This window comes from Pogoniulus pusillus, chromosome 11 (assembly GCF_015220805.1).
Source record: "Pogoniulus pusillus isolate bPogPus1 chromosome 11, bPogPus1.pri, whole genome shotgun sequence".
NCBI classification, from domain to species: Eukaryota; Metazoa; Chordata; class Aves; order Piciformes; family Lybiidae; genus Pogoniulus; species Pogoniulus pusillus.
In genome coordinates, this window is record NC_087274.1 from 6,645,743 (window position 1) to 6,658,770 (window position 13,028).

A 13,028-nucleotide genomic window follows, 5' to 3' on the forward strand; every position below is an offset into this window, starting at 1 on the left:
GGTGTGTGCCAGGTCTGGGTGGCTGTGCTGGATGGCATGGGATTGGTGTGGGTGTAGCCACAGGGCTGTGGTAGCAACCCTGGCAGCAGGGAGGGCACTCCAGTCACTGTGACCCGGGGTGTTTGCCAGGCACAGGTAAGGATGCAGGCAGTGCCAGGCTGGGTGGTAACACCGTGGCTGCAGACTAAGGGCTCACACTGTCCCCAGGCAGTGACAACGGAGAGAAGTGACATGGTGCAGGTGCACAATTGTGCTGGAGCACTGCCTGATGAGGAGAGGCTGAGGGACCTGGGGCTGTTTAGACCGGAAAAAAGACTGAGAGGGGATTTAATGCTTATAAATATCTGAGGGCTGGGGGAACTCTGCTCACTTGCTGCCTGGGATAGGACAAGGAGCAATGGATGGAAGCTGCAGCACAGGAGGTTCCACCTCAACACAAAGGGGAACTTCTTTACTGTAAGGGTCCAAGAACACTGGCACAGGCTCCCCAGAGAGGCTGTGGAGTCTTCTTCCCTGGAGACTTTCAAGGCCTGTCTGGATGGGTTCCTGTGTGACCTGAGCTAGATTGTGTGGTCCTGCTCTGGCGGGAGGGGGTTGGACTCAATGATCTCTTTGGGTCCCTTCCAACACCTGACATCCTGTGAATCTTGTGGGATGTTCCACGTCTCCAGGGCTCATCTAACTTTCCTCCAACCAGGAGCTGCAGCAGGAGCCAGTGGGGTCACAGCCATGCACTGGGGTCTCCCCTGAGGCTGAGCAACTAGAGTACTGCCTCCAGAGCCAGCCAGCAACAAGTGATGGTAACATGCCCGTTGCGGGCTGGGACTGCCACCTGCTGGCACATCATGTGGGACGCCCCAGCACACATCGGTGCCCCTTCCTAGCCACGGCACAGCTGCAGGAGGCACAGACACATTCAGCTATCAGCACTAAATGGCACTTTAACTACAAACAGTTCCGTGGCACTCAGGGGTTCCAGCTCCTGTGCCATCAGGTGCCCTGAGTCAAGCTGAAGGGCTGTGGGGAGTTCCAGGGCTTGACAACAGAAGAGGAGCATCAGCACCACTCTCCTCAAATCCTGGTGTCCTGTGCTGCCTGCACATTGCCTGTGCGACTCCGCTGGGACCAGAGAGGCCCAGCTCCTCCAGGCTTGGCTCAGCGGGGCACCCTACGGCCAGCCTGGGTGCTGCTACCCCGTGCCATCTCCCGCTGCTGCTGTTTGTGCCTCTGGATGTCCCTGTAGGCCTGGATGACGCGGGCTCTCTCCTCCTCCAGGATGCGCTGGCGAGCCATTGACACCGGCGCTGCTGGGGACACCTGGCTCTGGCCCAGGGGAGACTTCAAGAGCAGCTGCTTCCGTCCAGCCTGCAGGCAGAGACAGGACCAAGTCAGGGAGGATGAAGGACAGAAAAAGGCTTCGAGGAACTGTCACCAGGAGGCTGAGGCCACTGCTGCCCTTCCAGAGCTGATTTCCAGCTTGAGGGAGGTGAGATCACAGAATCATGGAACGTTTTGGGTTAGAAGGGACCTTTCAAGGTCATCTTGTTCAACCACTTTGCAGTCAGCAGGGACATCTTCAACTAGGGCAGGTTGCTCAGAGTGCCATCCAACCTGATCTGGAATCTCTCCAGGGATGGAGCTTCTGACACCTCCCTGGGCAACCTGGGCCAGTGTCTTGCCACCTTCAATGTAAAAACTTTATTCCTTGTATCCAGTCTGAATCTCCCTCTTCTAGCTTAACCATCACCCCATGTCCTGTCACCACTAAAAAGTCTGTCCTCATCTTTCTTATCAGCCCCTTTAAGCAGTGAAAGCCCACCACGCACCCAGGCACCCAGTGACAGCACATGAGAATACAGTCTCAAGCTGTGCCAGGGCAGGATCTTAGGAAGAAGTTCTACACGGAGTGATTGGCATTGGAATGGGCTGCCCCGGGAGGTGGCAGAGTTACCACCCCTGGAGGCGTTTAAGAGGAGGCTGGATGAGGCACATGGGTTAGTTAATTAGAAGGGTCGGGTGATAGGTTGGACTCGATGGTCCTAGAGGTCTTTTCCAACCTGGTTAATTCTGTGATTCTGTGAAAGTCTCCTTGGAGCCTTCTCCAGGCTGAACAACCCCAACCCTCTCAGCCTGTCCTCGCAGCAGAGTGGTTCCAGCCCCTCGATCATGTCCGAGGCCCCTCTGGATTCACCCCAAAAGATCCATGTCCTTGTGCTTTGTCAGACACTGCACTGCAGGTGAGGTCTCACTTGAGCAGAGCAGTGACAGAATCCCCTCCCTCCACCTGCTGGCCCAGCCCAGCCCCGTGGTTCCCCCCACAGCTCACCTGCTCTGCAGGGCCCCAGCCCCTGGGCCGTGAGGTGATGGTGGGCGGCTGCGTAACCACCTCCCCGAATGCCACCGTGTCTGAGGGAGAAGCAGAGGCTGGGATCAGGCAAGAGCTTCCCAGAACACACGCTGCAGCTCACCCCCACCTCTCCACATGCTGCAGGGGCAGAGGGTGGCTCCAGCCACTCCACTCTGCCAGACCCACCTTGGAACCGGCTCTTCTCCAGCATGGCCTCTTTCTTCTCCTCCCTCTTCTTTCGAGCTTTTTCCAGCTTCTTTCTCTGAAACCTGAAGAGCTGTGTTATGGCCGGGCTTTGTGACTGGACAGGGAGCAACTAAGCAAGCTCCTACGCCATGGGATCCCAGACCTGAAGCTCCACAGCTCCAGACTAGCAGCAGGGTGAAACAGGCCTGTCCCAGAGGCTCAGCCCCATGGAGATGAGGCCCACAGCTCTCCACCCACATCCGAAGTCACTGCTGGATGCCCCAGCAAAGCAGCTGCCATGCACCCAGGGCTAGACTGGGGCACCAGCCTGGGCTGAGCCCATTCTAGCCCCAGCAGCCACAGTGCCCTTCGTCTTACTCTTTCTTTCTCTTGGACTTCACTGGTGCTGTGGTCTCCTTCTCAGGCTCCCGCTGCACCTGGTTCTTGGTGAGGAAGAGGATGTGCTTCACCTCCTGCTCCATGCGGCAGATGTAGGAGCGCTCTGACTCCCCCTTCCCTCTCCTGAACCGGGGCACAGGGATGCCACCCTGGGCTTTGGTGCCCTTTGCCTTGGGCTGCTGCTTCTTCTCTAGGAGAGACGGGCAACATTACTGCAGCAGCAACAACCTGGAGGTTCCCTCCTCCTGGCAAAGCAGGGACAGGACATGACCAGGGGGACACCAGGATGTCCCACTGAAGGATCTGGCTGCTTCCAGCTGCACCATGGGTTCCTCAGCCAGGCCCTGGGCACCCCAGCTTGGGCCAGCTCTGCTTCCCACCTGCCGCCTGCTGCTTCCCAGGGTCAGGGCGCTTCATGGCCTCACGGCTCCTCATGAGCTCCCGCAGGCGGAAGGGGATCTCCTGCTCATCGGGGTGCTTGGGCTTCATGTTGTCCACTTTCTTCTCCTTCCTGGGAGAGAACAAACATGGCATGAGGCCTGCCCTGAAGCACTGGGACCCGGGCAGAGGGGAATGCCAGGTCTCAGGCATGGTAGGGCACTGGAGCACCTGGACCTGGTGAAGCACCAGCAGACACAACCACGGTGTCTGTGCACAAAGGAACGCTGGACTCGGGCATGTGAGACACGGTAGCAGTAGGACAAAGCGGCCCGGGCACCGAGATAGGGGTTTGACGTGACAGAAGGACCCGAGGGATACCGGAGCACCTGGTCCAGGTGAAGCACTGGCAGAGTCGGGCATGGTGGGACATGCACGGAGCCACATCGCGAACCAGGCACGGTGGGACATGGGGACCCGGGCACGGCAGAGTATCGGAGCACCTTAGTGAGGCACGGGCAGGCGCGCACGGTGCGACACCGGGATCACGAGCACAGGGAGGCGTCGGGACTCGGTTCCCGGAAGCACGGCTCCCTCCAGCGCACAGCCGACACTAAGGACCCCTTGCCCCCGCGTGGGACCAAGACCCGAACCGGAAGCCAGCCAGGACCGACCCCGACCCTATCCCCCGGGCACTGACCTGGTGCGGCGCAGGGCGGTCGGGCCCCGCCCGGGTCCCTGTCCCGATTTCTGTCCCGATCCCTCTCCTGATTTCTGCCCTGGCTTCTGTCCAGGTGCCTGTCCCGATTTCTGCCCTGGCCGCTGTCCAGGTGCCTGTCCCGGCCTCTGCCCTGGCCGCTGTCCAGGTGCCTGTCCCGGCCTCTGCCTCTGTCCCCGGCCATGTCCCGGTGCCGGTCCCCGCCCCATCTCTCCGCGGCTCCCCACGCGGCCCACGCCGCCGCCACTTCCCGTTTCCCGCCTCTCGGGCCACGCCCCCCTGCTCTCTATTGGCTCACTCGATCGTCACGCCCTCAGCGGCTGATGCCCTGGGCTGCCATTGGCTAGCAGAGCTGCCAGTCGGGCGGGGCGGAGGCGGGCACTGCTCCGGATGTTGTTGCGGGGGGTGCGCGGCCTGGCGGGATCCCGCCGTGGGGTGAGCGGGGTGAGGGGACTAGGGCGGGGAAGGGGGCAGGGGGTGCCGGGGGCAAGGTGGGGACTGACAAGGGCCCGAGGGAGTGGTTGCGGGGAGCTGGGGGGGCACCGGAAGTGCGAGCGGGAGCTGGGGATGAAAAAGAGGTGCTGAGGCAGGAGAGGGGGCAGAGGGGTGTTGGGGATGAGATGGGGGCAGGTGAGGAGGTTAAGGGGGTGCCTGGGGTGGCGTGGGGGAGCAGGGTGGGACAAGAGGTGCTCGGAAGGAGATGGGATGGATAGGGGGTTGCTGGAACAGGAGAGGGAGGCGTGGGGGGCAGAGGGTGCTAGGATGGGAGGGCAGGGATGCTGCTGGAGCTGCGTGAGCCGCTGCAGGGGGGTGGCGGTGGGTTTCGGGGGTACACTGGGGCTGGGGTGTTGGGGGGCAGGTGGGGGTCGTCTGGCAGGGAGTGGGGTGCAGCAGACTGGGCTCCCCCAGTGTTTTCCCCTCCTTGGACTGGCATCAGCACGGGTTCGCGGTTCTCAGGGGCCCCCAGATGGTGCTGGCATCTGCGGCAGGCTGCACAGAGAAGGGGCCCTGCGTCCCGACCCTGCCAACACCTCCTGCCCTCGGGAACTTTCGGACACCCCGGCAAAGACTGGTGGTACCTCAGGCACTGCAGGGAGTGATGTCGTGACAGGCAACCCGCAGGGTGAGGAGGGGGTCCCGCCCACCACCAGCCCAGTCCCTTCGCCGCCCACGCACTGCTGCGGGACCGGCTGCCCCAACTGCGTCTGGATTGGGTACATGGAGGAGCTGCTGGAGCGGTACCAGGACGGAGGTGCCAGGGCCTTGGCAGCCATCGAGGAGCACGTGGAGGACGAGAACATTAAAATGATCCTGAGGATGGAGATCAGGCTGCGCATGGGGAAGAACTGATCCTGCCTCATCCCCCCAAAACCAGCGTGTGACACCCCCAGGGAGTCTCTGCTCCAGGCTGGACAGTGGGATCTGAACTCAGCTTATTGATTGTATCTATTGGTGTGTGATGAGCTCTGGGGAGGGAGCTGAGAACTCGGCAGTATCGAGCAGGGGATCCCAAGTGAGTTTCAATACAGGTGGTGGCCAGCTTGTCTTGTGCCTGTCATCTGTGGGGGAACCTGCCCTTGAGGACAGGCAGCAGCTCATGCTTGTCCTGAGCCCTGGATTTCCCAGCAGCCACGTGCCATGCTCCCCTGGGATGGAAAATCCCTGACAAGGGCTTGCTGGCCTGGCTCCCCCCACCACTGCTCTTGCTTCGTCCTTGTGCTCCCCAGCTTGGACTTTAAGCGTCTTCTGCGGCTTGGCTGTCACCTGGTGACTGGGGAGAGCTGCGGTGCCACACCAGACACTCCTCCCCACCAGCAGCCTAAGCCTCTTAGGGGCTTCTCCACAGGAAGGGTTTGCTGCAGCAGCACCCAGAGTGCTGCCCCTTCCCCTGGCAGGGGAGGCAGGCAGCGTGCAGCCCCAAGCACGTGGAGCTCCGCAGCTTCCCAGCCAGGGCACCAGCCCCAAGGTCACAGCCTGCTGCTTGCTCTTGACAGTGCCTTCACTTCCTCAGTTGCTTTTGCCAGCATCTTAAACCCCCTGAAATTCGTCCCAGTGCGTTTTCCCCTTTCCATGCTGCCTGGCTGGGGTGGGGCTCACAGCATCTGCAGACCCCAGGTCCTCATAGACCCTCCACAAAGCCCTCGAGCAGCCCTCACTAACAAAACTCAGCAGTCAACAGCAAGGCTCAGCTCTTTGCCAGAGAAGTAGCTGGTTCTGCTGGCTTCATAGAAAACACTCCCAGATCCCTGTAATCCTATTTGTTGGAGTCCAACTAATTGCAATCAGTAGCAGAGTCTGAAGTTCAATTAAAGTGTGCCCAGATTATTCCTTTTTGTAATTGCTTTAGAGCTGGGATTATGGCAAGCTTTGGAGTGATACTGTCTTGTGGACAGTGGAGTTGCTGGGCAGGGCAGGCAGGGGATGCCCAGCCCCAGTTCTGCCCTATTTTGGCCTGCAGTGCCCATACCCAGGCAAGGCTCAAGCTGTCTGCTGTGCTGGCACTAGCAGGGACAATGCTAGGACAGCAGCCCTCATGCCAGGACCTTCACTGGGCTTCACTGCAGGCAGGAGCCCTGGCAACATCACTCTATAGATAATGGTTTTGTGGGCAGACCATTCTCAGCACCCAGACAACCTAAAAGCCTGGCATACCCCAGTGGTTGAATTGTGCCAGCTCTGCTGATGGTATCTCCTGGCACATCTGGCCTGCAGTTTCTGCCATTAGTGCCTTGCCCTGTTGGGGTCAGCCCCTTTGGTTCCCAGCTTCCAGATCCTCGAAGAACTGGCCAGGCTGTGTCTCATCTCTGCCCCCAGGATGGAGTGGCACAGGGTGTAGGGAATCCTCTGCAAGAGATGCCTCAGCAGTCTGGGGCAAAGGCAGGATCCCTCCTGGCACTGTCAGTCCCAGCAGCACTAATCCAGACCCCCCCTCCCCATCCACCCCAGCGGGGCGGAGCAGGGGGAAGGACATCAGATTACCCCTTGGAGAAGAAGGGACAGAAATAATCCTATTACCCCAGCACAGGATAAATCTGCCCTCCCCTAAAAGCCACCCAGAGCATCTACTGGACGTGTGCCTGTGGGAGGAGGACAGAGGTCTCCTGTGGAGCAGCACTGGCCTTGGGGACCACAGCAGCTGTGTAAGTGAAGGGCTCTGCTCCCTGCACGGGGTGGGACCCAGTCCTGGTGAAAAGGGGGCTCCCAGGACAGGTTGCTGTATTCCTCGGGGCAGGTGCCTGCTCCTGCCTCCCCTTCTTGCAGTCAGGAGCAGAGTCTGCCATGTCCCTGAGCTGAGCCCCTTCCATCCCAGGGTCCAGGCTCACCTGCTGGGCTGACAGTGGGGCTAAGCCCCCTCACACCAAGGCTGGAGCCAGATTCCTGCACCCAGTCAGAGGCTTGGCTGCCATGCCCAGAGGCACAGCTGCAGCAGCATGCAGCCCATGTGCCACCCTCAAATGCCCACATCCCAGCACAGGTCCTGAGGGCAGCCCAGAACGCCCACCATGCCTGACACCCATGTCACTGCAAACAAGCCCCGAGGGACACTTTGCTCCCACACAAGAGCTCGGCACAGAGCTCCTTGGGTGTCATTCTCCACAATGGGGCAGGGGAAAGGCTGGTGGAACAATCCCAGGGGGAGGTAGTGGCTCTGTTATCCCCAAGGATGACCTTCCCTGCCTTTGGGTTAAGGGAATTCGTGGGCTGTGAGCTGGACTAAGTCAAGGTTGTGAGGGGGGAGTAGGGGGGTGTCCCTCCTCCAAAGTGGCCTGGAAAGATAAGTGACAGCTGAGGGGACTCAGGGCAGGACGGGGTGGGATTGGTGGCACAGAGTACCAGTGGGTGGTAGCAAAAGTTGGTGACACTCCCCTTGTCTCCCTTCTGTCAGGTGTGAGGAGCCACTCTGTGCCAGCACCAGACCCACAAGGACAACAGTCACCTGGGGCAGGCTGCCAACCCTGGCCCAGCCATGAGTCTGGAGCTTCCCAAGCCAGAGATCAAATCAGCCACGAGGGTGACAGGGGGACCTGCCACCCCCCGCAAAGGGCCACCCAAATTCAAGCAGAGGCAGACAAGGCAGTTCAAAAGCAAGCCCCCCAAGAAGGGGGTGCAGGGGTAAGTGGGGCAGAGCCCCAGGGCCACAACAGGGCTCTAGTGTGGGCAGGAGATGGCCCCAGTGCCATCTTGGGATGGGTGAGGGTCAGGTCAAACACTTGTTCTCTCCTTGCAGGTTTGGTGATGACATCCCAGGCATGGAGGGGCTGGGAACAGGTATGGGGATCCTATCTCTGCTTTGCCATGGGTGGGGAGTGGGGCTTGTTGTGGGCACAGCCACCTGCAGCCAGGCTGCGGGGATCCCACTGACATGGGCTCTCTCTTCTCCACAGACATCACCGTCATCTGTCCCTGGGAAGCCTTCAGCCACCTGGAGCTGCATGAGCTGGCCCAGTATGGCATCATCTAGTCAGGCCATGGCCACCTCTGGCCACCCAGCCCCATAGGGCCGTGTAGATAGAAGCCATCCCATCACTGTGGTGAGGCTCAGCCTGGAGAAACGATCATTAAAGCCCAGAGTGAGTGCAGGAGCCTGGTGTCGTGGTCTGGGGTTGGCAGGGATGCGAGTGGAAGCACCTCCCCCAGGGTGTAGGTCAGGACAAACAGGACATGCATGGGGTTCAGGCTTCTGAGGAGGTTTACTTGGGGCTGAATCAACCCCTCTCTTGTCTCCAACTCCACTGTGCTACCACCCTGCCGACAGCCTCACTCCTGCACCCTGATGGGCACGATGTCTCCAAGCACCTTCAGTGCCATGAGCACACTGGCAGCCTCAACCAGCACCAGTATGGCCGCAGCAGTTGCAATGCCACCTGCCTGACTGTGGAGCCAGGCACTGAGCCGTGCCACGCAGCCACCCAGGTGTACAACAGTGCTGGCTGCCATATCACCCAGGTGCAGGGCTCCAAAGCCACACTGGGTATTGACAAGGGTGCCATTCTGCCAGGGATCCAGGCAGCAGGAGGCTGGGACGCTGCACGCCTGCACTCCCGGGGCACTGCAGTTGAAGTACCTGCAAGGATGGACAAGGAGAGCTGTGGGCTCCACACACACATTCCCAGCGCAGGGACAAGTCCCCCTCCCACTTCCCCAGCAGCCCAACTCACAGGTTGACCTCCCAGTCACGGTAAGAGCCGAGACCACAGCACTGCAGGCTCTGTTGCACCTCATCCACCAGGAAGCGTAGGTCTGGCTCGTCGTGGTAGCGCAGGAGGCAGAGGAGCAGGACGTCCTGCAGGGCGTCCCGCAGCCGGTGCCGCACTGCCAGCAGCAGCAGCCCCCCCAGCACCTCCATCCCCGCGAAGGCGAGCACAGCCCCCACGAAGAAGCGCAGCAGGCAAGGGCTGGAGCGGAGGGTGCCCAGGCAGCCAGCCAGGGAGACGGTGCTGGCCCCCAGCCCCACCAGCACGAAGAGCAGCATGGGGTCGGAGCCCAGCGGGGCCAGGCGCTCCCCCTGCAGCGAGCCTTTGGCCAGCAGCCCCCACACCCCCACAGCCAGGGCTAGCAAGCCCAGCAGGAGGAAGAGGAGGTTCCAGAAGAAGGCCAAGTACCGCACACACTGGCTGAAGGTCCCTGGCTTGGGGGGCACAGGGCTCCATGCCCTGGGGTCCTGCTCAGCTGTGGAAAAGTCCATGTCCCTGGCCAGAAAACCATCATCATCATCATCGGAGGAGGAGCAGGGCAGCTCCACTAGCTTCGATGCCTGCGTGGACAGACAAACACTCACATCTGATGGGGTAGCCCCAGCAGACCCCCAGAAATGCCCCCCTCAGCCCACATGCCCCCCACACCTCAGCTGCCACAGGACCCTAGAGCCATTATGCACCCCCTTGGCAAGGGCCTCCTGCACCCCCCCCACTGCTGTCACTCTTCCCAGGAGGCCGAGCAGGTTGGGGCCGTGCGGGTGCTCTGCCGGGGACCTGCCCCCAACAGGGACCCCCAGATTCACCTCTAAAGAGCTCTCCAGGGACGTGGGGTGGGTGCTGCAGGGTCTCCAGCACGGAGCCAGCAGCCTGGCACCAAGCAGCCGCGGGACACGGGGTGCAGCAGACTGAGGACCCCGAAGGAGGAGCCCCGCAGGCCCTCGGCGTTACCTGTGGCAGCAGCCGGGCGTTCTCCGCACCGCCGGGCGCCCCGCGGGTCCAGGAGAGCCATGCTCGGCTCCACTCCATGCTGCCGCCGGGCCCAGACAGTCACAATCCCATCATGTGAGGGGCTGTGGCCGGCTCTTAAGTAGGGCTGCGGCTGCCGGCCCCGCAGCTGGGCTCGGTCCGTCCCAGCCCCGGCGGCACTCGCATATAGCGGCGTCGATGATGAGGGTGGAGCAGGGGGGGCGAGGGGGTTTGGGGTGAATGGGGGGCACAGCTCCCCGGAAGCCTCCTGTGCCCCTGTCCTGTTGTCCTGCCGTGGTGAGCATCTGAGCCCCGTGCAGGGAGTTCGGGGGCGCCGGGGGACCCCACACGCAGGCCGAGCCCCGCAGCGGGGACGCCCAGGGGGAGCCCGTTTGGGAGAGGAACTAAGCAGCAGGTTCAGCGGTGCCGGGGGCACGGCTGTGATGGTGGCACCGAGGCAGCCGGGGGACAGCTGTGGCGGGAGCACCTCCGCGCACGGCCTAGGAACCTTTGTGAGGCGGAACGCGATTGCCGGGTCGCGGGGCCCGGGCGGCGTTGGCGCAGGCGGCGGGCCGGGCCCTGGCGGCGGTGGGTAGGAGCGGGCCGGGAACGTCGGAGCGGGGCGGAGCGGGCCGGAGCGGAGCGGGCTAGGCCGGTAGCCGAGCAGTCACGGCGGGCTCCGGTTGTCGGCGGAGAGCGCCATGGCGGAGACGATCGTGAGTGGGACCGGGCCGGCGGCGGCCGGGGGGAGGGGCGATGAGGCAGCAGATTCCTGTGGGGCGGCGGGGCCGGGCCGCGCTCGCTCAGACCGGCAGGACCCACCTGCGGCCACGCCGGACTCTGGGGACCGGGCGCCGCGCTGGGAACCGACTAGAGCGCGGCACCCCCGGGGCCGGCGCTGTCCGGGCCCGGCAGCCCCCCAGAGTGGTACCGTGGGCGCATTTCCCGTGGGTTTACCTCAGGGAAATACCCTTCGTGGATCGTGTGGGGTCTGGGACCGTGGCCTCAGAGTTCCGCTTGGCTCCAGGCGGGGAGGTCTCGGCGGAAGGTGCCCGAACTTGGCCGATCACCGGGGAAGGGGCTTGTGGTGTAAATGTCTCTCCCCTACCAGACAGAGCTTGTTCCTTTGCTGATACTTGGGAGAGTGTAAAGAGGCAGCTATAAAGTATTGGTGAGACGCCAGCAGCCTTCTGTGGCCCCCCCAGTGCCCTCCGCTTGTCCCTCCTTATCCTCCCGCGGCCCTCTCCTCAGCTCGCACGCTGCCAGCCTGAGCGCAGCAGCAGGTGAATGTGCTGGTGAGAGCCACTCGAGGCATTCCTCTGGTCCCCAGCAGCACGACCACGCTGCTGGTGGTGGTTGCCACTTCTGAGCCGGTACGTGAAGAATCATCCCTGGCCTTTTCCCCTTAAAACTGCCATTTTCCCCCCCATCTCTGACTCCATGCCGCAGCAAGGCAGCTGGTCAGTGTCTCACCGCAGTGGCTTGAGCCCTGTGGCTTTCTCCCTCACACCTTCGTTAGCGAGGGAAGCTGCACGTCACTACCGCGGGTTGGCACACGACAGGTGCCCATTAGCACGAGTTAGGCCAGTGTTTGTTTGTAGGCATGGAATAAGTGACTTGCATGAGAGCCCTGATTCACTCTCCTGAAAGTTTAATTCCAGGTCTGAGGTCAGAGCTTTGGCCGGGAAAGCAGCGTTAGCATTTTTCTTGGTGCCAACTTCTCGCCCTACCTCTTGCGTGAGGGTAATTTGCCCTGCAGCCATACCCAGGGCCAAGACTTCCTTGTCCAAGACGCCCTTCAGAGGAGCAGGAATGGTGGGGATGGTCTGCATCATATGCCTGAAACTTCGTAGGATTGTGGAGTTGTTTGGGGTTGGAAAAGACCTTTAAAATCATGTCAGGTCCAACCATCAACCCAGCGCTGCCAGGGCACCACTAGACCATCTCAGCACCACATCTACCCAACTTTTCGATCCATCCGGGAATGGAGACTGCACTGCTGCCCTGGGCAGCCTGTTCCAAGGCTTGACAACCCTTTTAGGAAAGAAATTGTTCTGAATGTCCAACCTAAACCTTTCCTGGCACAACTGATACCAACCCCACCTCACTCCAACCTCCTGTAAGGTAGCTGTAGAGAGCCAGAAGGTCTCCCCTGAGCCTCCTTTTCTCCAGGCTGAATAAACCCCAGTTCCCCCAGCTGCTCCTCACAAGACTTCTGCTCTAGACCCTTCACCAGCTTCAGTACCTCAGTGACCCTTCTTGGAGTGAGGGGCTGTAAGAAACAGGGCTGTAAGTCCAGCACAGAGCCACAAATATGATGCAGGGAATGGAATATCTCTCTTATGAGGAGAGCCTGAGAGCTGGGGCTGTGCTGCTTGGAGTAGACTGAGGAGTGACCTCATTAATGTTTATAAATATGTAAAGGATGAATGCCAGGAGGCTGGAGCCAGGCTCTGCTGGGTGATGTCCAAGGACAGGACAAGGGGCAGTGGGTGGAAGCTGAGGCACAGGAAGTTTCATTTAAAGTCGAGGAGGATATTTTTCTCTGTGATGGTGACAGAACACTGCAACAGGCTGCCCAGGGGGGTTGTGGAGTCTCCCTCTCTGGAGATACTACAAACCTGCCTGAACACATTCCTGTGTGATCTGCTCTGGGTGGTCCTGCTCAGACAGGGGGGTTGACCTGGATGAGCTTTTGAGGTCCCTTCCAGCCCCTGACATTCTGTGGTATATGTATATATAGGCTCAACATCGTTGGGGATAATCATTTGATATATGGGAGTTTGGCGCTTGGACCCCTAGGGTCAAAAAAGGGGCTTTGAACTCGGGAAACCCC

At 61.0% G+C, this 13,028-nt stretch overlaps 4 protein-coding genes across 5 annotated transcripts in view; 2 read left to right on the plus strand and 2 right to left on the minus strand.

Annotated features, from left to right (window-relative positions):
• Positions 1-921: 921 nt before the first annotated feature.
• Positions 922-4,399, minus strand: CCDC137 (coiled-coil domain containing 137). The gene is made up of 6 exons (XM_064150691.1): positions 4,011-4,399; positions 3,313-3,443; positions 2,912-3,122; positions 2,534-2,616; positions 2,327-2,406; positions 922-1,365 (listed from the first exon to the last, which is right to left on the minus strand). Exons 1-6 carry the CDS (start codon positions 4,235-4,237, stop codon positions 1,156-1,158), a joined length of 942 nt encoding a protein of 313 aa, XP_064006761.1. The 5' UTR covers positions 4,238-4,399; the 3' UTR covers positions 922-1,155.
• PDE6G (phosphodiesterase 6G) lies at positions 4,379-8,611 on the plus strand. Of its 2 annotated transcripts, XM_064150692.1 has the most exons (4): positions 5,377-7,168; positions 7,915-8,141; positions 8,257-8,297; positions 8,414-8,611. In XM_064150692.1, the coding sequence occupies exons 2-4, from the start codon at positions 7,996-7,998 to the stop codon at positions 8,488-8,490; spliced, it is 264 nt and encodes an 87-aa protein (XP_064006762.1). In that variant the 5' UTR covers positions 5,377-7,168; positions 7,915-7,995; the 3' UTR covers positions 8,491-8,611. The 2 variants fall into 2 exon arrangements, 1 of the variants encoding a protein (XP_064006762.1); XR_010303951.1 differs by lacking the exons at positions 8,257-8,297; positions 8,414-8,611 and adding an exon at positions 4,379-4,463 and having other exon boundaries at positions 4,986-5,541; positions 7,915-8,006.
• Positions 8,612-8,700: 89 nt separating this feature from the next.
• Positions 8,701-10,575, minus strand: TSPAN10 (tetraspanin 10). Its single transcript, XM_064150690.1, has 3 exons — positions 10,175-10,575; positions 9,188-9,783; positions 8,701-9,093 (listed from the first exon to the last, which is right to left on the minus strand). Exons 1-3 carry the CDS (start codon positions 10,250-10,252, stop codon positions 8,787-8,789), a joined length of 981 nt encoding a protein of 326 aa, XP_064006760.1. The 5' UTR covers positions 10,253-10,575; the 3' UTR covers positions 8,701-8,786.
• A 180-nt stretch (positions 10,576-10,755) lies between these two features.
• Positions 10,756-13,028, plus strand: part of NPLOC4 (NPL4 homolog, ubiquitin recognition factor) — a 37,723-nt gene continuing 35,450 nt past the window's right edge. The window contains exon 1 of the mRNA XM_064150696.1: positions 10,756-10,908. Coding sequence (XP_064006766.1) covers positions 10,894-10,908 — 15 coding nt within the window. The 5' untranslated portion in view covers positions 10,756-10,893. The remainder of the gene's footprint in view (positions 10,909-13,028) is intronic.

What these genes read in the sequence shown, in the direction of transcription:
- PDE6G (XM_064150692.1), top strand. Translation starts at nt 7,996, where the DNA reads ATGAGTCTGGAGCTTCCCAAGCCAGAGATCAAATCAGCCACGAGGGTG. An exon ending in CCCAAGAAGGGGGTGCAGGG is followed by an intron (nt 8,142 to 8,256) that starts GTAAGTGGGGCA and finishes CTCTCCTTGCAG; the next exon opens with GTTTGGTGATGACATCCCAG. An exon ending in CATGGAGGGGCTGGGAACAG is followed by an intron (nt 8,298 to 8,413) that starts GTATGGGGATCC and finishes TCTTCTCCACAG; the next exon opens with ACATCACCGTCATCTGTCCC.
- CCDC137 (XM_064150691.1), bottom strand. Translation starts at nt 4,237, where the DNA reads ATGGGGCGGGGACCGGCACCGGGACATGGCCGGGGACAGAGGCAGAGG. An exon ending in TGGGAAGCAGCAGGCGGCAG is followed by an intron (nt 3,123 to 3,312) that starts GTGGGAAGCAGA and finishes CGTCTCTCCTAG; the next exon opens with AGAAGAAGCAGCAGCCCAAG. An exon ending in AAGTCCAAGAGAAAGAAAGA is followed by an intron (nt 2,617 to 2,911) that starts GTAAGACGAAGG and finishes ACAGCTCTTCAG; the next exon opens with GTTTCAGAGAAAGAAGCTGG.
- TSPAN10 (XM_064150690.1), bottom strand. Translation starts at nt 10,252, where the DNA reads ATGGAGTGGAGCCGAGCATGGCTCTCCTGGACCCGCGGGGCGCCCGGC. An exon ending in ACGCCCGGCTGCTGCCACAG is followed by an intron (nt 9,784 to 10,174) that starts GTAACGCCGAGG and finishes CTGTCCACGCAG; the next exon opens with GCATCGAAGCTAGTGGAGCT. An exon ending in CGTGACTGGGAGGTCAACCT is followed by an intron (nt 9,094 to 9,187) that starts GTGAGTTGGGCT and finishes CCATCCTTGCAG; the next exon opens with GTACTTCAACTGCAGTGCCC.